The sequence below is a fragment of the Trichosurus vulpecula genome, unplaced genomic scaffold, assembly GCF_011100635.1.
Source record: "Trichosurus vulpecula isolate mTriVul1 unplaced genomic scaffold, mTriVul1.pri scaffold_70_arrow_ctg1, whole genome shotgun sequence".
NCBI lineage: Eukaryota > Metazoa > Chordata > Mammalia > Diprotodontia > Phalangeridae > Trichosurus > Trichosurus vulpecula.
In genome coordinates this window covers 2,309-29,311 of record NW_023494553.1, presented here as the reverse complement: position 1 = coordinate 29,311, position 27,003 = coordinate 2,309, and the positions used below count along the sequence as shown (strand labels likewise).

General features: G+C 50.0%; 1 protein-coding gene across 2 annotated transcripts in view; it reads left to right on the top strand.

Annotated features, from left to right (window-relative positions):
* The window catches only part of ALAS2 (5'-aminolevulinate synthase 2), a 44,473-nt gene extending 19,474 nt beyond the window's left edge, over positions 1-24,999 (top strand). Inside the window, exons 2-12 of one of the 2 annotated variants that reach the window (XM_036740737.1) lie at positions 12,050-12,218; positions 12,915-13,090; positions 13,406-13,528; positions 15,041-15,163; positions 15,871-16,096; positions 17,734-17,918; positions 18,519-18,698; positions 19,778-19,942; positions 21,242-21,510; positions 22,390-22,552; positions 24,601-24,999. In XM_036740737.1, coding sequence (XP_036596632.1) covers positions 12,922-13,090; positions 13,406-13,528; positions 15,041-15,163; positions 15,871-16,096; positions 17,734-17,918; positions 18,519-18,698; positions 19,778-19,942; positions 21,242-21,510; positions 22,390-22,552; positions 24,601-24,764 — 1,767 coding nt within the window. In that variant the 5' untranslated portion in view covers positions 12,050-12,218; positions 12,915-12,921 and the 3' untranslated portion in view covers positions 24,765-24,999. The remainder of the gene's footprint in view (positions 1-12,049; positions 12,219-12,914; positions 13,091-13,405; positions 13,529-15,040; positions 15,164-15,870; positions 16,097-17,733; positions 17,919-18,518; positions 18,699-19,777; positions 19,943-21,241; positions 21,511-22,389; positions 22,553-24,600) is intronic. The other variant, XM_036740738.1, reaches the window with a different exon arrangement.
* Positions 25,000-27,003: the final 2,004 nt, after the last annotated feature.

Sequence of the window (27,003 nt, the reverse complement as noted above, 5' to 3'; positions counted from 1 at the left end):
TCTGTAAGGCATCTTCTTGCTTTGAAAATCTATGATCCTTTGAGGATTCAGCTCAATGTTCTCAAAATCTACCCTTGTCACAGAACCCTGGGCTGAATTGTTCTCACTTATGACAAAGAGACCAAAAGGATGTAGGAGTATGAGGACTTACCCAATCAGACCACGTTCCCATAATTCTCTGGCAGCTGGGCTCCAGCTGCCCCCATTCCTCGTCTGTGAGATAATACAATAATACAATACAATTCCATGGTTCCACATGTGGGGTGAGGAACAGATCAGGCACCAACGAAGGGCAGAGAGCAGAGGTGGGGGGAGGGGGCTTCAGCTTCTGTGCTGAGGTGGAAACAGAAGCTGGACAATTCACCAACACCGAGTGCGGTTAGGCCAGAGTGCTGCTTGGGTTCTACTGGAATTGGAATTGATACAGTTAGAGTCCCACGCTAACACCAGCACCTGAGAATTTCTTGAACAACAATTGACTTGCTACAGCCCTACCATTTGCTTAGATAATTCTAATAGCCTAACAGGCCTTCCTGGTTCCACTGAATGGTATCATAAACACCCCAAATAATCTTCCTTATACATACACTTGCCCATGTCACGCTTGCTCTTAAGTCTTCCGTGGCTCCCTACTGTCTGAATCAAGTTCAGATTTCTTTGCCTGGTATTCAAAGTCTTCCCCAATCTGGGGCCTCTCTGCCTTCATGCTTGTTTCATATGATCCCCTCCCCCCACCAACATACACACATCATGCACTCTTTTCTTCAGTTAAACTGGGCTTTCCTCTGTCCCCCAAACACACCCTGCACTCTCTTGCTGGCTCTTTGTGGTCACTCCCCTTTTCTATATGTTTACCACTGGCCCTTTAATATATTCTCAAACTCTTTCAGGAATCAAAGTCAAGGTCACTGGCCTGTAATTTAAGGACACATTCTCTGCCCTTCTTCCAAAATTGGAACATTTTTTTTCTAGTGCTGGAGTACTTTGAACATCCTCCACCATCTTTCAAAGACTTTTTGATGGCTGCTCAGCCACCAGTTTTTTTCAGTGCCCACCCTGACAGGGGGCTCCAACCTTTTGAGATCCTGCTCTTATCAGCATAAAAGGCAGGTCAGAGACTCCCAACATGTCTATATTTACTGATTTCAAAATTCTGTAATACACTGCTGACGCAATCTCACATACACCATGAAACACAAAAAGCTAATTTTAAAAGGAGGTGAAATAAATAGTCTTTTAAAAATATTTATTTTATTTAATGGCACAAAACCCTTTTCTTTGGTTATTTAATAAAAGTTCCTGTGTATGTGCTGGGGAATACGGTGAAAGAATGATTGTTATCAATGAATTATTGTTAATTTGATCACTGTAGCTAGCCCAGCAAGTGCATTTCTGCCACCTGCAAACAGGCCCTCTGCCTCCCAAGGGCCACAAGGCCCATTTTGGAATGGCGGTCATCGGGAGGATGCAAGCCTGTCCTTATCTCTTTTTGGGGACCCGGATTGTTGTGTACCTGCCCAGGGTGACTGACACCTGGCACAAAAGGGGAGTAGAGTGTGGGGGTACAGCTCCTGGGGGGAGCCTGGGGCTCTCTTGGCATCTCTGAGTCACAGCAGTTTTGATTCTGTCTTTTCTAGTCTTCACATCAATTCTCCTTAGCAGAGAAAGTAGAGGAAAAAGAACTCTCAGAGAGTGCTAAAAACAAATGAGTGCACAACACAGCACACAGTACAATGCAACACAGCACAACAAAGCACAACCCAGCATGAGACAAGCAAACAAAACACAACAAAGCACAATACAATGTAGCACTGCACAAAATAATGCCACACAGCACAACACAGCACAGCAGCTACACACAACAAACTATGACAGCACAGTGCAAAATACCACAAAACAACACAACACAGCAAAGCATAGGCACACCACAGTAGATCTCAGCACACAGCACAGCACAACCCAACCTAAGACAATACAGTAAAGAACAGCATAACACAATAAAACACAATGTAGCACAACAGAGCTAAACACAACAAAGTACAAGACAGCACAGCACAAAATAGCATAATACAGCCCAGTACATTACAACACAACATGGCACAAAATAGCACAACACAACCCAGCTAAACACAGCAAAGCAGAAAATAACACAACAAAACATAATAAGCACATCACAATATAATGCAATACAACATAGCACAACACAATACAGAACAAAGCAACACAGCACTGCACAACAGTTAAACACAACAAATCATAACTGAGTACAACCAACAAAGCAGAAGCCAACACAAAACGATGCAATTCAGCACAACAAAACACACACTTCACATCACAACACAATTCAACCATCACAACAAAGTGCAACACAACACAGCACTTCACAACACAAGCAGCACAACACAGCACAACAATCACAACCCAACAAAGCACAAGACAACACAGAACAATGCAACATAGTATGACACAACAATTATATCATAACCAACAAAGCACAACACAGAACACAGCACAACAAAACACAGCACTTCACAACACAACCAGCACAATAATCACATCATAACACAGCACAAGAAAGTACAACCCAACAAAGCACAACACAATACAGAATAATATAACACAGTACTTCACAATACAGCACAAGCATAGCACAACACAACAATCACATCATAACCCAACACAACCCAGCACAACAAAGTACAACCCAACAAAGCACAACACAATACAGAATGATACAACACAGCACGCCAAAACACAGCACAGCACAACACAGCACAGCACAATACAACAATCGCATCCTAACCCAACTCAGCATAACAAAGCACGACACAGAACAACACAACCAAACTCAACAAAGCCCAGCACTGCACAGCAGAACCCAGCACAACAGACCTTTCTTCTCACCCTCTTTTGCCTGCCTTTTCCTCCTGCCTGGCATTATCTCTTTATTGGGTCACAAAGATCAGATGTGACTGAAATGATCGAACAACAGCAACATTCTGTTTCCTGATGCTCTATCTTTGCTCAGGGTACACTCCCCCAATTCCTGAAATATTCCCCCTCCTTACCTCCTCTCTTGGATTTGATCTCCCTTCAAGGATCGGCTCCAGTGTAAAGGACAAGAAGCCTTCCCTGAGCCCCACCCACAAGTGTCAGCACGTGGCCCAAGTGACTGTATTTACTTTGCATCTGTCTCCTACTTATCTGTGTACACTCGGCGTCTCCCGGCCGAATGGTCAAGGACTCTTGTTTTCCATCTTTGTAGCCTCAGGACTTGGCACATAGTAGGTGCTTGCACTGTAGCTTCTTAGGGTCGCAGTTGGACTTCATAGCTTCTGACATCTCCTGGGTTTGTCTGTGACATGAAGGCCAAAAGAAGGAATTCTAACTTTGGAAAAAAAGGTCCTAGGTCCCACCTGAGACCCTGACTAGCTGTGTGATCAGGGCCCCTGACTTCTGTCTGCCTCGGTTTTCTCACTTCCAAAATGATGGCATCGAGTCACTGGGGAGACAAGGAAACAAGCATTTGCGACCATTTGTACCTGACCTGTGTCTCCCTGCTCTGCCACTTCCTTGGGCAAGTGTGCACTCTAGGCCTGTTTTCTCATCTCTAAAAGGAGAGGATTGGAAAGCAATTGAAGAGGTGGGGGGCCACTGGTGTGGAACATTGCATGTAAAGTCAGACTTCAGGGTTGACTAGTTTATTGGTTCTAAGGGCTGGCCCCCGGGGACGGACGCAAAGGACACGGGGCAGCCTAAAGCCAAAAGGCAGGAATAAAACATATACATCATTTTAATGGCCTCTAAACAGCCCTGTCCAGGCAGAAGCGGCCCATTGTGGGCTCAGCACCAACAGCCGCGAAGCTCCTAGCGCTCGGGCCCAGCAGGGGGCGCTAGGTGCCCGCGGAGCAACGACAGGGAGGGCGGAAGTGGGCGGAGAGAGCCGCTGGGCTCCCCGCGTGTACTTCCGGCGTCGTTCTAGGCGCTTGGAGGACTTGTCGCCTCGGTGGTGTGCCGGCCGGGCCTCTGCTTCTCGTTGACTTGAGAAGGCGATAGTAGGGCAGCGGAGGGGGTGCTGCGCCAGATCGCGACCCTTGGGGACACCCGCCGCCGCCTTTCTAGGGAGCTGAGAGCTTCTCCCTGCAGCCTTGCATCTCTGTTCCCCGCTAGTCTTTTCTGGGAACAGGAACGGGAGCGTCCTTAGATGGCGTCAAAAGTGCTGGGTGCAAACCCTGGCTCCGCTCATTGCCGCCCATATCGCCTTGGGCACATCATTTCACTTTGGAGGGACTCGGTTTTCCCCAATATACAATACGGGGGGTGGACTACATGACTTCCACAGTCCAATGGGCCTTCCAAATCATCCCCTGAGAAGCCGAATTTCCCTGGCAATCTCCTCAGTGTGGGTAATTTCAGGCAACTTGGAAGTAGAAAGAAGACCTTGGAGATGGACTAGCTCCACAAGTGAAGGGCTACGAGGTGCTCCCATTTACTGCATGATCTGAAAGAGATTTCCCCTACCCCCAACAGCAATAAGCCATCATCACCTTGGAGACCTGGTGGTGGGGAGAGGGTGTAGACAGCCCATGTCTGCCATCCAGGGACAGTACTAGTTGGGAGGAGTCTTTTCCTGACATTGAGCCTAAATTGCCTCTTGGGAAATTCTCTCCCTTTTGCTCCTCATTCTGCTCCCTGGGGCTAAGCCAAACAAGTCTATCATCTTCCTCCACGAAGGCCCTTCAGATTCTGAAGCAGCTACCATGTCTTTCAAATGCTTTGCTTTCCCATGCTAAATGACCCTTTTTCTACAAATTCTCATAGATTTGATTCCCATGTGGGTCAGAGGCTAAAGGAAAAGCTGGAGGAAAACAGGAGGGGAATGAGAGAGGGGGAGATGATGCAGTGGAATATGGAAGGAGGAGAATCAAAGAGGGAAGAGCCAGAGAAGGACAAAAGAGAGAGATAAAAATGAAGAAAAATTGAAAAGGGGGAAACAAAGGGGAGCAAGGTTAAAAGGAAACATGTTAAGAGAAGGGCAAACAATGTGAGGACTGAATGAGGGAAGAAAGACACACGGGAGACAAAAATGGAGGAGAAGACTGAGAAATAGAGCAAGAAAGTGAAGGGAAAGAGGGATGAGGACACACTGATAACCTCTTCTCCTTAGCTTTCTCCTGTTTCTCCCCTCTACCTGTGAGACTGATCCTTCTTGACCTCCTTCATTGGATCTTCCTCTAGCTTCTCTCTGCCCCCTAACCATAGGTGTCCCTCGAGGCTCTGTCTTTGGTCCTTTTCTCTCCTTATCTGCTTTTCCTTGGTGATCTCATCAATTTTCATGAATTCAGTGATCATCTCTATGCAGATGATTCTCAGATCTGTTTATCCAGCCCTAACCTCTCTCCTGACTTCCAGAATTACATCTCCACATGCTCAGTAGATATCTCAAACTGGACATCCCCTAGATATCTTTAAACTCAACACATCTAAGACAGAACTCATCAGCCTTCCTAGGTGTCAGCCACAGCTCTCACTTTCTCTCAACCCCACCCCCTCAGATCCAATTTGTTGCCAAGTCTAGTCCATTCTCCCTCCCCAACGACTCTCAGATATGCCTCCTTCTCTCCTCTGCCACTTCCAGCACTCTAGTCAAAGCCCTCCTCACCTCCCATATGGACTCTTCTGCTTGGTCTTCCTGGCTCAAATCTCCCATCACTCCAACCAATTATCCATTCAGCTACCAAAGTGCTCCTCCTAAAGTGCAGGTCTGACCATGTCACCAGTGCCCCACTCAAGTCACAATGGCTCCCTATTACCTCCAGGATCAAATATAAAAACATTTTTTTGGCATTTAAAACCTTGTATAACCCAGCCCCTTCCTAACTTGCTATTCTTTTTAAGCTTTACTTCCCTCTACATATTTAATAATCTAAAGAAACTGGCCTTGCTTTTCCTCACATGAGAAACTCCATCTTCTGAGTCCACACTTTCTTGCTGGCATTCCCCCTTGCTTTGGATGCTCTCTTGCCCTGCTTCTACCTTTTGGCCTTCCTGGCTTCCTTCAGGTCTTAGCTAAAATCTCTCTTCCTTTTCTTTTTTAATATTTATTTATTAAATATTTATTTATTTATGTTTTTAATATTCGCCTTTACAAGATTTTGCGTTTTAAATTTTCTCCCCCTCCCCAAAGAGCGAACTGCTATAGGCCGTACATGTACAATACATGTGCAATATTAAAGATATTTCCACATTAGTCATGTTGTAAAGAAGAATTAGAACCAAAGGGAAAAGCCACGAGAAAGAGAAAAAAAAGGAAAAATAGTCTGCTTCAATCTTCATTCAGACTCCATAGTTCTCTCTCCGAATGTAGTCAGCATTTTCCATCATGAGTCTTTTGGAATTGCCTTAGATCACTGTATTGCTGGGAAGAGCTAAGTCTATCAGAGTTGATCATCATACACTGTGGCTGTTACTGCGTACAATGTTCTCCTCATTCTGCTCACTTCACTCAGTTCATGTAAGTCTTCCCAGGTTTTTCTGAAATCTGCCTGCTCACCATTTCTTATAGCACAATGGTATTCCATCACAATCATACACCACAGCCTGTTCAGCCATTCCCCAACTGATGGGCATCCCCTCAGTTTCCAATTCTTGGCCACCACAAAAAGAGCCGCTAGAAATATCAATCCCACTTTCTGCAAGAAGCATTCCTTCCCCTGAGATCACTTGCCATTTGCCATACACATATACAGGACTGAAAGGTGACTGCACAACAACAACTCTATTTGTACACAACTGTTCGCATGCTTTCTCCTCCACTAGACTGTGAGCTCCTTGAGGACAAGAACTGCATTTGGCTTTCTTTCTGTCCCCAGAATTTAGCTCAGGGCCTGGAGCATAGGAAAGGCTTGTTGACCTGTTGAGCAAAGAAGCCAGAGAGGAGCCAAAGTGTTGGGGAGACAGAGGGGGGATACAAAAGGGGAGAAAAAACCCTGGAGAAGGCAAAGAAAAATGGAGATGGAGAAAAGACAGTAGGATATGGAGGAAGGAGGATCATCATGCCTTTAGAGCTGGAGAGGTGCTCAGAGGCCACCTAATTCATTCCCCTCATTGGACAGTTGAGGAAGCTGAGGGCCTGGAGGTCAGGGTCATGCCAAGTGTCAGAGGTAGGATGTGAAGCCGAGTTCTCTGACTCCAGAGCTACGGGCTTGCCGCTGTGCCATGGAGTGATAAAGGACATAGACAGGTAGATGGAGAAACACAGGAGAGTCATGCAAAAGACTGACACAGAGAAAAGCCAACAAAGAGAAGGAAAAAAAGGACACTTAAATCTGAGACCGGAGTGCTGTAGACAAACACAGATACAGAGGAGCACTCTATCAGACCATATCCGACATGCTAGCTGCCTTTTAGGAAGGTCATTGGTCAGATGGGGAGTAAAAAGCCCCCAAACCACGTTATCAGAGGATTAGTTGAAGGAGGTGGTAGCAAAGATGGGCTTAGCCTCCTGAAGACTGGAAGGGGGGGGGTCTGTGCCTTTTCAAATATCTAAAGAGCCATCGCCAGGAAGAGGGATAAGCCATGTTCTTCTTGACCCCAGAGAACAGGACCAGGAGCTGTGAGTGGAAGTTATAGAGACAGATATAGGCTAGTCAGAAGGGAAAATATCCCAACAAGAAAAAGCACCACAGCACGTGAGAAGCAGCCTGAGCCACCCTGGGAGGCTGGCAAAGGCTAGAGGACCCTTGTTGGGGTCTCCAGATGCTCAGTCAGTCTTAGAGTTAAGTGGGTTGGTGGTTCATGTTGGACGCATGCAGTGGGGACTGTCAGATTCCTATGGCAGAACAAGAGAAGAGAAGGTGGCCTTTATCTGTGGGGTGGGATAGAGGGGAGCCTAGGCCACTTTTAAGGGGCTATAGGAAAGAGAAGTGGGACACATGAACTATTTAGAGGGGTTGGGTTATTTGGATAATCTCAGGAGACCTGGGAAAACATTGAAAAATATCCACAATCTAATTCAACAAGATGTCATTAAGTGCCCTCTGTGTACAAGGCCCTGGGCTAGGTGTTGGGGTTGCAGAGAGAAATGAAAAGTCCTTGATCCCTCGGTGGGAGAACTGCAAACAGAAAAGAATATATGTGCTAATTGAAGGACCAGAAAAGGGCAGCCTAGAAGGAAAGGGAGCAGCAAAGGCTTCCCCGGAGCTGAGCCTTAAAAGAAGCTTGGAATCTTAAAGGTGGCATCCAGGAGAAAGGGCATTTCAGGTGGGAGTGACAGACAGCCCAGGGAAAGGCCTGGAGATAGGAGATTGAGTGCGGAGGTTAGGGAACAGAGAGTGCCCGAAGGGGAGGAAAGCCAAGCTGAAGACCGTGTTCCTTTGTTTTGCTTGAGTTTGCATACTTGTTACAAGGGAGGGCTTCGAACGGGGGCAGGGACAGTGAGTACTTCATGACAGAGATGGAAAAAAAACATGTATAAAAGAAAGAAAATGGCAACAAGACATTAAAAATACCCAAGGAAAAAAATCTAGAGAGTGAGAAATGGAGTGGGAGAGGACCCACAGAAAGAGGGAGTGCTGGAGATGGAGGGGGAGAGAGAAAGAGGAACCCAGAGGGCTGAGCCAAGGAGGGGAGAGAGAAAGAGGGAATGAGAGACGTGGAGGGATGGAGATGGAGGGGGACAGGGAAAGAGGGACCCAGAGGGCTGAGCCAAGGAGGGGAGAGGGACAAAGAGGGAGCCGAGAAAGTGGCCTAAGGGGGCCGGGGGGTGCAGAAAGAGAACAGACACGAAAAGGGGGAGAGAGACAAGACAGGGGAACAGATGGAGCGGGACAAGGTGGGGCAAAGGGAGAAAGAAAAGGAGACGAGGGCTCAGAGAAATGGGTGGCGACAGTTGGAGTCCGGGAAATGGGTAGTAAGAGAAAGAGGATGAGGAGAGCGTCAGAAAGAGAAAAGACGCCACAGAAATAGGGCCAGGCACGTGGATGCAGAGGCGAAGAGGAGCGGGGCCAGGGGCAAGTAGAGGGAGCCCCAGCAGAGGATTGCAGCGTTATCTTTGCGCAGACCTAGAGGGCCCGGGCCAATGGGCTGTCGGGCGGGGGAGTTGGGGTGTGGGGGCGGGGCGGGGCTGGGCTGATAAATAAGGGCTCCCGGCCAGCAGCGCTTTTGCGTTGGTCCTCAGTGCAGGGCAACAGGTAGGACTCGGGCCCTCGGCCGCTATCTCTTCGGGAGAATCTCTCTGTCTCTTTTTGCCGGTCTCCCAGCCCATTTGTCTGTCCTCGTTTCTTTCTGGTCCGAACTCTTGGGTGTGTGTGTCTGTGTGTGTGTGTCTGCTCCGGGGCGGGGGGGGGGAAGGGTGCGTGTGCGGTGTGTCTCTGATCCTGGGTGCGTGTGCGGTGTGTCTCTGATCCTGGGTGTGTGTGCGGTGTGTGTCTCTGATCCTTGGGGGGGGGTGTCTCTGATCCTGGGTGTGTGTGTGTTTCTGTTGAGCTCCATCCCGACCCTGACCCTTTCCCTGTCCCAGCTCCTCTGTCCCGGGGTTTTTCCTCTCTCCCGAGTTGCCACTGGTTTTCTGTCCCCCTCTCTGAGCTCCTGCCTGACTCTCTTTTTCTCACTCTCCTCTCAGTTTCTCTGTCTTCCCTCCCTCCCCCCCCCACCCACCCCCCCCCCGTTCCATCTCTCAGGCACAGAATGCTAGAAGCGAGTAAGATTGTCTCCTGGACCTTTGGTTTCTCCCGATCTTCGTTCGTTTCTGCCTTTTTGCAGCTCGTCTCCACCTCTGTCCTCTCTGCCTGGCTCAAACTCATTAGTGTCTCATGTCTCTTTCATACTTTTGTCTCCTTCCCTCTTCTCTCTGTCCTTCCTTCTCATCTGTCCTTTCCTCTCTCTCTCACCGTTTCGCACTCATCCCTTCTGCCTCTCTCCCTTCCCTTCTGTCTTTTCCTCTTTCTCGTCTCTTTCACACTCATCTCTTCTGCCTCTCTCCCTTCCCCTCTCTTTTCCTCTTTCTCATCTCTTTCACACTCATCCCTTCTGCCTCTCTCCCTTCCCTTGTCTCTTCCTTTCTCTTGTCTCTTTCACACTCATCCCTTCTGCCTCTCTCTATTCCGGTCTCTTTCTGCCTCCATCCCACTCCTCCCATCCATCCTTCCCTCTTCTCTCATTGCCAAGATAACCCTGGGAAAACCTGAAAACTCGTGACTAATTAAGAGGACTTTTTATATGGGAGGTTTTATTCAGGGAGGGGGATGAAAGGATTGAGGATGCTGGGTCAAGGAGAGCCAGGGAACATGGGGGCGATCGGGGGACTGGTTCATGTTCCAGAGAGAGAGGGGGGAGGCTGGAAGGGTGATCACCGTGGTGCCATGGAAGGAGCCCTGGATTAGGAGCTGAGAGGCCTCAGTTGTGTGGGTGAGACCTTGGGTGAGTCCTTTCCTGTCTCTGACCCCCATTTCCTCTGCTGTAACAAGGGGACTCAGCTCAATGGCCCCTAAAGTCCCTTCAGACTCTGCTGTTTTGTGAATCAGAGCCCCTCGCCCTATCTGGTGAAAGAAGGGCCAGGGTCATAGATTTTGAGCTGGAAGAGACCTGACCTTAGAAGTCATTAAGCCCAACCCCCTCATTTTACAGATGAGGAAACTGAGGCTCAATGAGGTTAGACTTGGCTTGTTTAAAGTCTTGCTCAGGAAGGATGTGAATGCTGGTCTCCGAGACTCCTGGGCCCATGCTCAATGCACTACGCTATGGGACCTCTGGGAGATGTGCTGGTCTTCTGAGGTCTCTTCGAGCTCTGACATTCTCTGAGAGCTGGAAGACTTTCAGAAGCCCCAAAGGCCAACCTCTACCTCAAGAGAATTCTCTCTATAACCCACAAGACTGCTCCAAGACCTGCAGTGAGGGGGAGCCTACCACCTCCAGGGATAGCCCCTCTCGATTTGGGACAGCTCCATCTGGAAGGAAGCAGCCTCTCTGAAGCTTCTCCTCCCAAGCCCCGGGTCTGCCCTCAGAGGCTCAAACAGAATCAAGCCAGCACCTCTTCCTCCTGCCAGCCCTCCAAAGATCAGAAGAATCGACCAGCCTATAGTTCAAGGATGGGATGAGTCCAGGAATCTAGGACAGAATGCTGAGATTCTAACACAAGAGCCTAAGATAAGATTGGAAGATTCTGGGACCCCAAGATTCTGTGATGGAGGGTGCAAGAGGCAGGGGGAGCCCAAAGCTGCCCAATCTTCACATGCACTGACCACTTCCCCTCCAGGGCCTAACTGATTCTTGGTGGCCTAGGGACTTAGGGGAAGGAGGGAAGGTGTGATTTTGCCACTCTGACCTCTGAGGGGCCTGAAACCATACCATTAAGAAATTAATTCCCTAGACTTAAACCCTTGCTAAGGGGCAAATCTGTTTGGGAGGGGGAATCACATTAAGGAATAACTCTTCACACTTGGGTTTGGGGAGTCCAGAGACCTAGGTTTAAGTCCTTGCTGTGCTCACCAGCTCAGCAAGACCTTGGGCAAATCACCTCCTCTCTCTGGGTCTCAGTTTCCCCTTCTGTAAGATACAGGATGGGACTAGGTGATCTCAGAGTCCTCTTCCAAAGCCTGATGCTCCTCTTTAAAAGAAATGTTTCTGATCACACCAAAGGGTCTAGGCCTCCCCCTTCTCCTAAGCCTGGGGATGGGTGGGGGCCGGGCAACTGGATGAGCCTGGCCAGGAAGATAAGCCCCAGGGACACAATTATCTGCCCCCTCCAGACTGGGCCCAGGATGCCCCAGGGTCTGGAGGTCCCCCCCAACAAGACCTTTATGGGCCATTTGGGGAAGGGGTGAAATCTCTCCCGACCCTCTGTCTTCTCGGCTTCCCTCGGGTTTTTCTGTCATCTGGATCTTTCTGTCTGTCTCTTTTCCCCTCTCGTATTTCTCATCTTTTTCTTGCTCTCCCACATACGTCTGGCCTTCTCTCTTCCCCTCGTCTGCCTGTCCCTTCCTCAGTCTCTACTTCTCTGACTTCTTTCTGTCCCTGACTCACTCTCCTGTCTCTCTGTCTCTGTCTCCAGATTCTGAAGGGGGAAAGACCAGGGATATGAAGGGCAGCCCTGCTGAAGAGACCCCCTCACTTTGGAGAAGGGAAAACTGAGGCCCAGAGAGGGATCGGGGAAAGGAACAAGGATTTCCACAGCACTTTGTTACAAGTCTCTCATGTGATGCCCAAAACAACCCCACAAGGCAGGTGGGGTTATTATCCCCATTCTACAGTTGAGGAAACAGGCAAACAGAAGTTCAGTGACTTGTCCAAGGTCACACAGCTAGTTAGTCCCTGAGGGTGGATTTGAATTCAGGTCTTCCCAGCTCCAGGCCCAGCCCAACTCCCCCCTGCAGAGAAGGCCAGGAATGTGCCCAAAGTCACACACAGTTTGCTTTTTCTTTTTTTAGGTTCTTGATCCCCAATATTTCATTTTTTCCAATTTCATGTAAAAACAGTTTTTAACATGCATTTTTAAAAAATCTTGAACTCTAAATTCTCTCCCTACCTCCTCTCCCCGTTTCCTGAGACGGCAAGCAGTTTGCTATAGATTACACATGTGCAACCTATGTCCATATTGTTTGCATTCACACAGGTTTTTCACTGGGAATAGAATAATCTCCCAGAGCCAGCCAGGGACCCTATGGATCCTAGACTCCCCCAAACCCCATCGTTGTACAGAAAGAACGAAAGCCCAGAGGGGAGACTTAGCCAAGGTCACGAACCAAGATGAGAGTCCAGGCTACCATACTGCCTTTCCTCAAATCAAGCCTCTGTTCTTTTAATCTGTACCAACTGTATGGAAGGGAGTCAGTTCTCTGTTACTGAGGGTATGCAGACAGAAGTGGGAGGATCCCATATCAAGAAATGTTCTAACCCTACAACTTTTTCTCATGCAGACCCAAGATGGCTTCCTTCCTACACCGCTGCCCAGCCATGGCCTGGGACAGGGCTACTTTCTTGAAGAAAACAAGGCCCCAGCTGTTGCTCAGTGCCCAAAGGTGCCCTGTCATGGTGGCCCGGGGCCTGGCCACATCCAGCCCAGGGAGCAAGGGGGCAGAGGCCCAGGCTTATGGTAAGAAGGGGGGAGGCATTCCACCAAGCCCCACTCCCAAATACCGGCCAGTGTAGAGGAGTTAGCCAAAAGGAGAAGGAGGTGTTGCACACAAATGTGGGAGGGAATTCCGAGTGAGGCTAGAAAAGAGAAGGAACTCTGGTTTCTGGCTAAGTGTCTTGTGGCAAGGTGCATGAGGAAGGCTCATGAGGCAGTCCTGAGCTGGGGCACATACCAACTAGCTCTCTGTCATCCCTTCCCCAGAGCAATTTTCCCCTCCTCAGAGTTCATTTCCCTGGGGCCCGGGCAGGAGTCATCTCTGTTGTTTTGGGATAGGGTCACCTTCCCTGGCCAAGGGCCAGTGCCCCTTCATGGAATCTGAGCTCCAGGATGGGAATAGCAAGATTGTCCTGAAGGCTGGGCCTGAGATCCAGGAGGATGTCAAGACTTTGAAAGCAGGTAAGAAGATTAACCCCTGTGAATCATCAAGGATGATAAGCAGAGGCTCTTTGAACCCGGGAATGGCAGAATCACCGACCGCCGTGAGAGCCACAGAATCCCCAAATCACAAAAAGAGAAACCGAGAAACCCAAAATATCTACGAGAGGGAACTGCCTTAGAGAAACAATGAAGTTCAGTGGCTAGGAGTCTGGCCATGGAGTCAGGAGTACTGGGTTTGAACTCTGCCTCAGAGCCTCATCAGCCACATGACCCTTGGCAAGTGGCAGCCTTGTTAAGCTTCGGCTGCACAGAAGGGATGCTGGTCATTACTGTAGCATCCCTGTGGGCCTGAGCTGAGGCTCTAATAGAAATAATGCACGTAAGCCCAAGGTCAGCACTCTTACTGTCACAATGCTTGAAAATTTCAAGACTTGAGAGTCTGGACCAGAAAATCTGAGAATTTTAAAGCCCTGTCAGATCACAGAATATGGGGGGTGGGTCACATAATATGTAGCTGAAAAATCTTCAGCACCAAAGAACTCCCTGCTTCCCAGAGCGGCTTGTCCCAGTCACCCCGACTTCCTGTGTGACCCTAGCCAAGCTCCTCCCTCTCCCAGGCCTCAGTTGCCTCACCTGTCCAAAGAAACGAGTGGACTGGACCAGATAGCTCTCAAGTGGCTGTTCAGTTTCTAATTTGATAGCTCCTCCCTTCCAGGGAAGCCCATCTCACCAAAGTCCTGTCTTACTTGGCTGGGTCAGAGTTGGAAGGGACCTAGAAACCACTTATGCCAACTCCTTTATTGCATAGGAGGAAACTAAGGCACAGAGAGGGGGAGGGAACCTGAGACCCTGGAATGGCCATCCTGAAGTCCTTAAAGTCCAACCCCCTCACTTAACAGGAGAGGAAACCGAGAAGGGGAGGGGACTTGCTGAAGATGCTACAGGTGGTGAGAGGAAGATCTTGGCTTTTATGGGGGAGGGCAGTGAGGAGAGATGGAGTCAGCATTCTGCCTGAGGCAAGGCTGTGTCCCTCAGCCAACATCAGTCAGGCAGGGAGTTGTTGGCAGAGAGGGTAATGGCTAACCATACCGAGTAGGAACAGAAGGCATGCCAAGGCACATGGGCAGTGTCGTATACCAGATAGGGCTCCGGACCTGGATCCAGAAAAATCCAGGCCTAAGTCTGCCTCAGATACTCTCCGGCTGGGGCACCCTGGGCAAGTTATTGAACCAACCTGAGATTTTTCCTTCATCCAAAAAACAGGGAAGAGACCATGGTGATCATGGAAGGGAAGAGGCTCAGAGAGGTTGTTCAGACTGCCTCAAGTCACACAGCAATGGATGGTGGGGACAACACTTGAACCCAGATATCCCCTAGTGGCTCACTCAGAGCTTGCCTCCACCCAATTCTTACTGGGGTTTTTTGTTTGTTTAAATTAGATTTGTTTTTTTAAATGTATTTATTTACTTTTTGGTATGTTGGCTTTCGCTGAGAGCAGGGTCCACTCTTTAGATCCTCTTTCCTCTCTAGTTCCAATTAGTTGCCTGGTCCAGGAGATTCAGTCCAGCCTGAGAAAGCAATTCTGGGCCTCCCAGGGGCAGAAACTGACCCTTAAGAACAAGATCACCCACCTCATCCAGGACAACATGCCTGGTAGGTTATCCACAAGTGGCAGGGGAGGAGGGTAAAGAGAAGGCACCTAGAAGGGCTTCAGAGGGAAGAGGCAGCACCCCAGGAAGACACACAGACCCCCAGGCTTCCCCTGGACCAATCTGGTATAACTAGAGTGAGGCACATTCATTGTGTTGTCTGAGACCTGAGGGGCTACTCCCTGCCCTGGACTAGTGAGAGACATGGAAGAGAGACAGAGAAAGAGAGCTGCTGTGAGGCAGAAGGAAAGAGAAGGAAAAGAGAAAACAAGGAATTGGACAGAGGTGGACAGAGAGAAGGGAGGGCCAGAAAGGAAGGCAGTAGAGAATTTGAGGGGAACTTGAGAAAGGGGAAAGACACAGAGGGAGGGAAACTGAGTCAGAGGAGGGAGGGATGGGGGGAGAGATAGAGATCAGGTAGACTGAGATAGACAGACACACAGAAAGAGGGGGAAAAAGGGAGAAAGGAAGCCAGCCAGAGAGAAAATGACAGGATTTGAGATGATGACAGAGGGAGAGACAGAGAAGGAGAAATACATTGGGTAGAGTGAGAGAGAGAGACGGATGGGTGCAAAGATGAGAGAGAGAATACAAAAAGAGAGAAAAGGTGAGAAAAGAAAGAAGAGAGGAGTCTGGAGAGAGAACCGGGACAGGGAGGCAGAGAGCTAGGAGGGGAGGGAGGGTTCCCCAATCCTGGCCCATCTCCCACAGGAAGCCCCACCTTTGGCTACGATGCCTTCTTCAGTCAGAAGATCGAAGAGAAGAAGAGAGACCACACCTACCGTGTGTTCAAGACCGTCAACCGCAGGGCCGACGCCTACCCTTTGGCCCAGGACTTCTCGGAAGGGGGAAGCTTGGTCACCAAGGAGGTGTCTATCTGGTGTAGCAATGACTACCTGGGTATGAGCAGGCATCCCCGCGTACTACAGGCCACACAGTAAGTACTGGGGGGGACCCCTTTCACCTGAGTAAGTTAGGCTTGCTGAGCTAGAGGAAGTTAGCATCTCTAAACAGGAAGCCAGTCAGTAAACAGTGACTAAGCACCTACTGTATGCCAGTACTGGGGACACAAAGGCAAAGGCCTCCCAGTCTAACCAGAGAGAGCAAGCAAACAACTAGGTACCAATGAGCTGCAGACAAGATGGAAATCCTAAACAGAGGAAAGGTACTGGAGTGAAGAGTGACTGGGAACAATTTCCTGAAAGAAGCCAGGAGGGAGAGAATTTCACACTCGAGGGATAGCCACCAAAAATATCCAGTCAAGAGACAGAGGCTCTTGTTGGAGGAGCAGCCAGGAGGCTGGATCCCTGGATCAAGGAGTGTGTTGGGGAGGGAGGTGTAAGGAGCCTGGAAAGGGAGGAGGACCTTGCCTGTGACTCTAGAGGCCATAGGGAGTCACTGGAGTTTACTGAGTAGGGGAGTGAATGATGGGGTCAACCCTTTGTGTTAGGAAAATCATCTTAGTGGCTGAATGGAGCAAGGCCTGGAGAGGGGAGAGGCCTGAGGCAGGCAGACCCCCCAGCAGCTGCTGCACCAGGAGGAGGAGACAGGCCTGCACCAGGGCGGTATCAGGGTGAGAGGAGAAAAGGGGGAAAAAGTGAAATTGCAGGCTTTGGCGTCAGCTTGGACTTGGCAGGGGGTGAGAGAGAGAGTGAGGAGTCCAAGGTGACTCCTAGCATGTGAGTCTGAGGGACTGGGTGGAGGGTGCTGCCCTCCACAGTAATAGGGAGGGTAGGAGGGGGAGGGTTAAGAGAAAGACAAGATTCTGATCTTGGACATTTACTGGACATCCAGTTTGAGATGTCTGAAATGCAGTTACAATCTGAGAGGTAGGGAACAAGCCCAAGTTGGAATGGAAAGACAGCAGGCTCTGGACCTTGGGACCCAGGATCTTTGGCATTGGAGAAGCCTGGGGCAGTAGACAGAGTGCTGACCCTGGAGAGTCATGCCCCAGGTTCAAATCTTGGCCTCTTTTCTATCTCAATGAGTCCCTCCCTCTGGGGACCACATTCTCCTCTTCTGTAAAGTCAGGTGGCAGAACCAGATGAGCCCTCCATCTGTGAACCCATCAACTGAGAATGGCTGGCCCATAGGACAGGCTCAAAGCCGAGCCAGAGGGTGGTCACATCAGTGACCTGAAGTCTTAGTCTCTGAGCCAGAGAACCTCAGAGCATCAGAATGGGAGAGTCAGAGACCAAGACCCTAACTCAGGCCTCAGCCAGAGCATGAGGAAAGCAGCATGGTGCCAGGTTGTAGGAATAGATTCAGTGTCAGGGTTCAAGGACTAGCTTTGTTGCCTACTATCTATGTGACCTTGGAAAAGTCCCTTCCCGACTCAGCCTCAGTTTTCTCAATTCCTGGATCCAAAAAACGGACTCCCAGGTCTTCTTCACTTTAAATCTACCTGGCACATGAGGGAAAGCTTCCTAGAAGCTGTCACTTAAAGGACCCATCTCCTTTAAGGAGCCCTCCTTGGTCCTCTTGGCTGTGCCCCCCAGGCCGGGCCTCTTCCCCCAAGGAGCCATGGCTCCTCTTCCAGTGCCACAGCTCTGCCCTCTCCTATTTCTACCCTAGGGACACCCTGAAGCAGCTTGGAGTTGGGGCTGGTGGGACACGTAACATCTCCGGGACAAGCCAGTTCCACGTGGCCCTGGAGCGAGAGCTGGCTGACCTTCACCACAAGGATGCTGCCCTCCTCTTCTCCTCCTGTTTTGTGGCCAACGACTCGACCCTGTTCACCCTTGCCAGGACCCTGCCAGGTGAGCCCCTGGGAAGCTGGCATGGGCTTGCAGAGAGAGAGTAAGTGTTGGTTAAATGAAAGAATAAACAAATGAGCGAGTGAACAGACATCCAGTAAGAGGGCAGGGACTACTTTGTTTTTGTCTCAGTCACTCTAGAACATAGAACAGTGCCTAATATACATGTTATTAGGTGAACTGGTGAGTAAATGAATGGGTGAATTCAGATTTGCTAAACCTGTCACCAAGGAGAAGCAACCACAGTGCAGTAGACAGAGGCCCGGACTGGCCCGTGGCCAGGAGAATGAGGCTGTGACTCAGACTTTGCTATTTACTATCTCAGGGACTTTGGGAACAGCCTTGTTTCTCTCCCAACCTGTCTCCTCTGTAAAATGAGAGGCTTGGACTGATTGATCTCTACCCACCTAATTCTTAGCTCTAATGGTTTATGATTCTATAGAGACTTCCTGGAAGAAGTGGGCTTGAAGCAGGGCCTTCCAAGCTAGGCCAGCTCTGGCCTAGCCCTGGCTTGGCCTCCCTTCTAGGCTGCCAGGGGCCAGGCAGGGACAAGGGGAGGGCCAGGGCCTTGAGGTCTGAAAGGCCATTCTCACCTGGCTGCAGGATGTGAGATCTACTCAGATGCAGGCAATCATGCCTCCATGATCCAAGGTATCCGTAACAGTGGGGTCCCCAAGTTTGTCTTCCGCCACAATGACCCTGAACATCTGGAGGAACTCCTGAGCAAAGCTGACCCCCTGACACCCAAGATCGTCGCCTTCGAGACAGTCCACTCCATGGATGGTGAGAGTGGGGGCGGGGCCCAGGGACAGGTAGACAATCCCAAGGTATGTCCTAACCTCTCACTACCTTACTTCACCAACAGAAACAACATTCTTACCTGTCTTATTTTTCCAACAATGTCGTAAACATCCCACTTCCTTATTACTCCAATGGAAAGCTGCTCAAACCATCCACCTGCCATATTTCTCTAATAGACACATTTCTTACCGCTCCCACTATCTCATTTCTCCAATCCGGAAAGCACAAAAGTCCAACCATGTTGCTTCCCTGCTCAGGAAGCTTCAGTGGCTCCCTACTGCTGCTAGGACAGAAGACAAGTTCCTCAGTCTGGCATTTAACAGCCTTCCCAACCTGATCCAGCCTCCCATTCATGCACTCTCTGTTCCAGCCAGATGGGCTTCCCTGCTGCTCGGCAAACTTGGCATTCTATCACTTGCTCGATTTCCCCACATCTGAAAGTGTGCTCACTCCTAAGCCCTGCCTCTTGGCCCTCCCGGCTCCTCTGCCACCTCCTACAGGAAGCCTCCTTGTCATGTTATTTTGCACTTCCTTTTCTGTTCTGTTTACTCAGTAGAATGGAGAAGAAGGGGAGCACAGTGCAGTCAATTTATCAGTATCTGTTGGACTGGAAAGCAGCCCCCATCACGCCCCTGCCTGGAGAAGCTCTCCTTAAAAGAAACAATATTGTCTAATTTCAGTTAGCTACTTAGCACTGATTAAGTGCCTACTATGTGCCAGGCACCGTGCTAAGTACTTGGGATACAAAGAAAGACATAACAAACTCTAACCATTCTGCTACTTTCTATTCCCCAAAGATCTGAAGCCAGCAGCAGAGGCTGGGGTCTTGTCCCTAGATGACAGAAGGAAAGGGCATTTGGGGGAGGAATCTGATCTGCGATTGGGGAGGGGGAGGCCAGTCTTTAGCCTTGTCTTCTGTCTGTCTCTTTCTCTCCCTCTCTCTCTCTTCATCCTGGTGAGCTTCTCTCTCTTTGAGCCCGTTACTCTTAGTGCATTCTGCTCTGTTTCCCAGTCTCTCTCTGAATCATCCATCTTCCTGGCTCTCTCCCAACCCCACACAGGTGCCATTTGCCCCCTGGAGGAGATGTGTGACATAGCCCACAAGTATGGGGCCGTGACTTTTGTAGATGAAGTCCATGCTGTTGGTCTGTATGGTGCAAGGGGTGCCGGAATTGGCGAGCGTGATGGCGTTATGCATAAGATCGACATTGTCTCTGGGACCCTAGGTGAGCTGCCTTGGGAGGGGAAGGGGAGACCCAGGGACAGACTGAGGGATTCTGTGGCCATTCTGATCTCCTGTGCAAGGATTACTGAGAAACTCACAAATAATGAGGGGCTTCATCTCCCCCATCTCCCATCAACTTCCATTTCTGGCTGCCCAACATATGCCACCTGTGGATGTAAATGGCTTAGCTGAGAATTCAATAGGTTACTTAGAAGCTGGAAGGGACCTTGGAGGGTATCTAGACCAATTCCCTCATTTTCTAGATGAGGGCATCGAGGCCCAAAGGCGGGAACATAGGAAGTTAAGTAACAGAGGCAGACTTTGAACCCAGGGCCTCTGCCTCCAAATTCTTACTTCCAAATTTGGGCAGGTTTAGCTGAAGATCCAGAGTTTACAGCTAGAGATTCACATGGCTTCTTTCACTGGAATTCAGTGGGCTTTACCATAGATTCGGGGGGCTTGGATGGGATCTGGAGGGCTGCACCCTGGATATGGTTTACATGTCAATTGAAAGGATTTCATCAGAAATTTAGAAGATTTACAGGAGGAGCCAGAATTTAGTTGGGGATTCTGAGGCCTTAGGTTAAAGGGCCTCAGAGAATAGTCATGGTTCTTCGCCTGTGACTCCTGGTAGAACAGGAGCCTTGCATTTGGATTCTCCAAGTGAGGCAGCAGGAAGCTTGATCTCAGCTTGAAAGGAGTGGCCAAGGAAGGGAGGGTGAGAGAGGGATTCCACCATCTGGGGCCCCATGGCAGTGGGGAGGGCTCATGGCAGGGCCGCACCCTTGGCCCCCTGCTCCAATCGCTCTGGGCAGACATAGGCCATGAGCTTCCAGGAGCTCAGAGCACCTAATCATCCCCAGACATGTCCTTATCACAACTCACAGTCCCCTGCGCAGGGCTCAAGGAAACACTATCCACACACGACTGAAAGATCATCTACAGAGGAGCCGATTCATTCTTCTCTCACACCTTCTGACCTTTCAGCAGGCCACAGAACCTCCAGCATCCTCTCCCCTCCTCCCCATCTCTTGCCTCTCCAAATTCTTTCTCTCTCGTTTTTCCTTACCGTTCTCACCTCTTGCCTTTTTCTCAACTCTCCTTCATTCAAGAGACATTTATTTTTGCCATTTTCCCCTGCTCCTAGTACACACAAATAGCTAAATACCAAGTGGGGTGTGATGGGGAGAAAATTCTGAGCTGGAGTGCACCTTGAAGCCAAGGAGGTGTGGGGCATGGCCTCCCTCCTCTCTCAGCCTTCCAGGTAGAGGACTGACTTCTTCCTCTCTCTCTTTCACAGGAAAGGCCTTTGGCTGTGTTGGGGGCTATATTGCCAGTACCCGTGACTTGGTGGACACCGTGCGCTCCTATGCCGCTGGCTTCATTTTTACCACCTCACTGCCCCCTATGGTGCTCGCTGGGGCTTTGGCTTCTGTGCGCATCCTCAAGGGTGAGGAGGGCCAAGCCCTTCGACGTGCTCACCAGCGCAATGTCCGCCACATGCGCCAACTGCTTATGGACAAGGGACTTCCTGTCATCGCCTGCCCTAGTCACATCATCCCTATCCGGGTAGGGAAGCCCCAGATGCCCCTTCCCCCTCCTTTGAGTCTCAGGGGAGGTCCCTGCCACATCCTCCACCTCCAAGATCTTTCTCTCTTCTCAGCTGCCTGAGGGGCCGAGGCACAAAAGGGGACTGGGGGCTGCTCTCCTTCTGAATCCTGCTTATCCTGGTAACTCTTCCAGAACCTAGGCAGGAGACAGGAGCGGCTCAACATAGTGAATGAATGAATTCGACAAATGATTGAATAAGAATGGATGAATAAATGAGTAAATGAAGGCATGAATAAGTGAATGAGTAACAGGAATGACAACAAATATACTGATTGAAGCCATGAGGGAGGAGGAGCAAGAGTGAATGAACGAAGGGCTGAGCGAATGAGTTAGTAAAGAAGTGAGTGGAGAATAAAAATGCCCATTGCCACAGTCATGACTGGCACAACCCAGTGGGCTCCCGGCCTCTCTTCCCAGCTCAGCCACTCAACTCCTGGTCTAAGCTTGGGCGAAGCACTTCTTTGGAAATCAGTTTCTTCCTCTGTGAAGAGTGGGCAGAACCCAGAGTGACAGGCACAAGTTCTAGAGAGGCAGACTTCACTGCCCCACTTGACACACTCATCACTGTCAAAGTATCCTCTGGAAAAAGGCTTAGGCCTTTTCTTATTGGCCCAAGAGGGTAGAGCTAAGAGCAACGGGCCAGATTTCAGCTCAATGTATGGAAAAACTTTCTGAAAGTGGAATGGGCTACATTGGGAGGTAGTGAGTTCCCCATCCCTGGAGGTCTCCAAGGAAAGCTAGATGACCACTTCTTGGGGCTGCTCCAGGAATCTGAGGTTTGATGACAGAAGGGACCAGGGGGACTGAGCATATGTCTGTCCTCTCCTATGGCCTCAGGTTGGGGATGCTGCCCTCAACAGCCAAATCTGTGACCTCCTGATTTCCAAGCACAACATCTATGTGCAGGCCATCAACTATCCCACAGTGCCCAGGGGGGAGGAGCTGCTGAGGCTGGCACCCTCTCCTCACCACACACCCCAGATGATGGACTGCTTTGTGGGTAAGTTTGCACTCCCCACCCTGGCTTTCTAGCTTCCCTGCCTACTTCTGTCCTGGCCCTGACACGTTCTTCCTGGGCCTGAGTTCCCTTCTCCTTAACTGGGGCCTCAAAGAAAAATGGTGGGCCCTGGAGAGAAGAGTGTCAACTGAGTCCAGACCTGGACAGACTGTCTAGATACTGAGGAGTAACTGGGGGATGAGAGATGGGGGGGGCAGAGTGGAAACGAATGGCCAACAGTTTACATTTACAAAGCCAAGAGAGTGGGAGGGGAGAGGGAAGGGGGGAGAGAGAGAGATGGGGAAAGGGGGGGAGCGAGAGACAGAGAGACAGAGAACAGGGGGAGGGAGGAGGGAGGAGAGGGGGGAGATTAAGGATAACGGAGTTCGAGCTAAAAAGACTTTCTGAGATCTAGATGGAGTCCAGATGAAGAATCAATGTCCATGTGTTAAAATCCTGCCCTGGCCCGTGTGTGTGGCCGGGCCTCTCTACCACTTTCTCTGCTCACATGCTGCACTTCAGGACAGCTCTGTGAGATTCCCATTTTACAGATGAGAAAACTGAGAACAAGAGGTTAAGTGACTGTCCAGGGTCCCACAGTTAGTATGTGAATGAGCTGACATTCAAATCTGGGTCCTTGGACTACAAGAAAGGAGAGATGAAAGACAGTGAGAAGGCAGTGGGCCAAGAGCCAGATGCCAGTGAGGAAGAAGAGCATGATGGGAAGGGGACTGAATGTTAAGCCAACAGCCTGGGGTCCACATCCTGCTTCTGACACTAGCTCTGTGGCAATGGGAAAGTCAGCCTCTAAGCCTCAGTTTCTTCCTTTGTTAAATGAGGATAAGAGATTTTGCAGCGCCAGCCTCACAGAGCTAAAGCACGATCCTAGGTGTCCCAGAAGTCTTAGTGCAGTTGGAAGCTTTAAGACTTTGGGGGCACCCCAGTGACATGATGTGGAGAGACAAGCCAGCAGAGAAGGACCAGGGCAGGATATTACCAAATGGAGATCAGGCATATCAGATCATAGGAGCCGTGGAAGCCAAGAGACAGAATCAAGATGGGCTGATGGGAAGGGGATCTCAGAGACAAAGTGTCTATGATTCCATGTGGGTGGGGGCCAATTTGACCAAATGATTCCCCAGCCCACAATCCCTTTCACCAGTGCAGCTGGGGCAGGCCTAAGAAGTATGAGCCAGGGCACTTCCATTCCACAGGGAGGCACTAGAAGATCTTAGGGCAGGAGAGACCATTGGGTGACATTCCCAGAGAATGTCACAGACCGTCAGAACAGAAGGGTCTGCTCTAAATCCCTCATTTAACAGAGGCCTAGAGAGAAGGGCCTCAAGGAGGGGCCCGGCAGAAGTCAAGGGCAGAAACAGGCTCCCAGCCCTGAGGCCAGAGGTCTTCCATCCTGGATCACCCCTCAGCTTGCCTGGCGCACTGCAGACACTGGAGGGGTGGCTAGCGGCATGGGCCCTGCCCAATGTGGGAATCTGTTTTGCTTGACTATGCTAGTTTGGGTTTTTCCTTTTTTCAGTGAGATGGAGGAGGAGGGAGGGAGAAAAACCAGATACTGGACAATTGAAAAAAATAACATTTTTAACACAAGAGTGCTGGCCCCAGGCTGAGATCCAGCTCTTACTTGTGGAGCCTTCTTGCTAAACCTTAGTTTGGTTCTCTGTAAAATCAAGCATGGGACATGGTTTCTAAGGATCTTTCCAGTATGACACCATGACCCAAAGTCATTTCCCTGTTCTCAAAATGAGGGCACACACTTTTAATCCCTGCTTCTGAGAGAAGCTGAGGGTAGTGGATTGCTCAAGTTTGAGACTGGTGAGCTAGAAGGTGAGCCCTGGGGGTGGTGGGTGAGGAGAAGCAAACCCACTCTGGTTGGAAGGGGAGCAGGCCAGATCCCAGGCCCATCGGTGGTGGAATGGGCCTTGGGGGGATAGGGAGGATTGGACTTGGTGCTGGCTAAGCTTCCTTCCTGCTGTGACAGCATGAGCCTACAGACGTCTTGACTGACACTCTCCCTGCTATCTTCCGCATAGAGAAACTGCTGGAGGCCTGGACTGAAGTGGGCTTGCCTCTCCGGGATGTCTCCTCTGCAGCCTGCAACTTCTGCCACCGCCCCGTGCACTTTGACCTCATGAGTGAGTGGGAACGCTCCTACTTTGGAAACATGGGCCCTCAGTATGTCACTGTGTTCGCCTGATGGCCTGGGTTGGGGAGGGAGGAGATAGGGGCTCCCTCCAGCCTCCCTGCCCCTGCCAGGCTTGGCACAGACTGAGTGGACTGGCCCTGCCTCAGTGTCTCCTCAGCATCACGTTCATTCCTCTAATGCTTTAAGATTTGCAGTGGGTTTCCCTGACAGCCACTTGGGGAGGGAAAATTGTGTAAGAATTCATGTAAGCATTTCATAGTTCATAGATAATAAATTGCATCCTATAGCCAGATGTGTGTTTACTCCATGGGGGAGGGGTGGGGGAAGGATCTAGGAGGTGGCACCAAGGTGACAGTCAAACATAGATGGGCCTTCAGACAGAGGGTCAGAGCACAAAGGAAGTTTGGCAAGCACACGGTCTAAATAACTCATTTTACACGGAGAAAAACTGAGGCCCAGCCAGGGGAATTCCAGTATTAGGCTCAGTGGAAATCAGATTTCGTTGTTGTTCAGTCATCTCAGTCATGTCTGACTCTTCATGACCCCATTTGGGGTTTTCTTGACAAATATACTGGAGTCGTTTGCCATTTCCTTCTCCAGCCCATTTTATAGATGAGGAAACTAAGGCAAACAGGGTGAAGTGACTTGCCCGGGGTCACACAGCTAGGAAGTGTCTAAGGCCAGAATTGAACTCAGGAAGATGAGTCTTTCTGACTTCAAGCCCTGTGCTATATCCACTGTGCCACCCAGCTACCCAACTATACCCCAAAGGGAGAGAGACCCAAGACAGGCTTAAGTAGGCTGCAGCATGTTTCCAATGATGAGCTATATGAGCTATCAAGAATGGGGGTCAAGATACCCAGAGAACATCTGATTGGCAAGTGAGCCATATCCAGAGCAGGAGGTCACCAGCCCAAGTGTCGCAGATGGTCAGAGGCCTAGAGAAGGGCCTCCAACACACTGGGGATCTCTGGAACAAGACAAGAGTTTACCAAGAATTGGAGAGGCTGAGCAGACCCTGAAGGGGGGAACATTCGTATGGATAAGACTGGGGAGCCTCTGAAGCATGCAGCCAAGCCGACAAGTGGGAATTTACCTGTAGCTGTCACAGGGCCCTGAGCATCCGCCTTTTCTCAGTCCTCATTCTGATCGACTTTTCTAAGGCTCCCACTCTTCTTCCTCCTCTCTGCCTGCACTTCTCGATCTCCTCTGCTGGCTCACTGTCCTCTTCCCACCCACAACTCGTCTTGGGCCCTCTTCTCTTGGTGATCTCAGCAGATCCTTTGGATTAACCTATGACTTCTACACAGGCTGACTCCCAAACCTCTAGTTCTAGCCCCAGTCCTGACGCCAAGGCCTGGATCACTAAATACCTGCTTGGTACCTCCACCTGAATGTCTCCTAGTCATTTCTGACTCAATAGGTCCCAGACAGAACACTATGGTCCTCCCCCTCCCCCCGCCACAATCTTCCTATTTCTGGTGAGGCCTTTTTCATCTTTACACTCAGCTGGGGTCAGTCTGGACGTCATCCTTCCCTTCTGCCTCACCCTCCCTCCCCTACATGCTGCTCTCACAAGGGTCCCCTCATCTGCGTTCGTGACCTCTCACATGGGCCACTGTAAAAGCCTTCCTTTAATAAAAAAATGTTATTGATGATCTTTCAAAGACACCACTGCCACTTCCTAATGACATTTCCTCCAGCCAAAAGGGCTTTCAATCGGACAGTAGCTAATACAATAAGTCTAGTCAGGCAAAACCAACACAGTGATGGTGTGTGAAGATGCACCCCTCCTGCTATGCCTGCTGTCTGTCCGAGAAGAGGCCTATGTCACCGCCACCGAGTCCTCTGAAGCCACAGATGCTCAATGAATTATCACTGTCCCTCGTCTAGTCTATCAAAATTCGTGGGCCTTTACATTACTAGAGTCATCTTGGAAATGGTTCCCGTTTTGGTTCATCCAAGACTTCCCAAGTTTCTCTGAATCCCAGAGAAATGTATTGGTCACCCTCACATACCACAGTGTGTCTGGCCATCTCTCACTGAGGGCATACAGCTTCCTTCCAGTTGGTACTATAACTCTCTTTGAGCATACGGGACTTGAGACCTTGGTGGTTATAGCGTGAGAGCCTGCCTTTGGCCCCTCCCCTTGCCAATCCATCTTTCCTCATACTGTTAAATTCAAATGCATCATTCCCCTACTCAAAAACTCTCAGTGATACCATAATGCCAGTAAGCTAACATGAACCTCTCACTGGGTATTTAAGGCCACTCCCAATTTGCTTCCCAG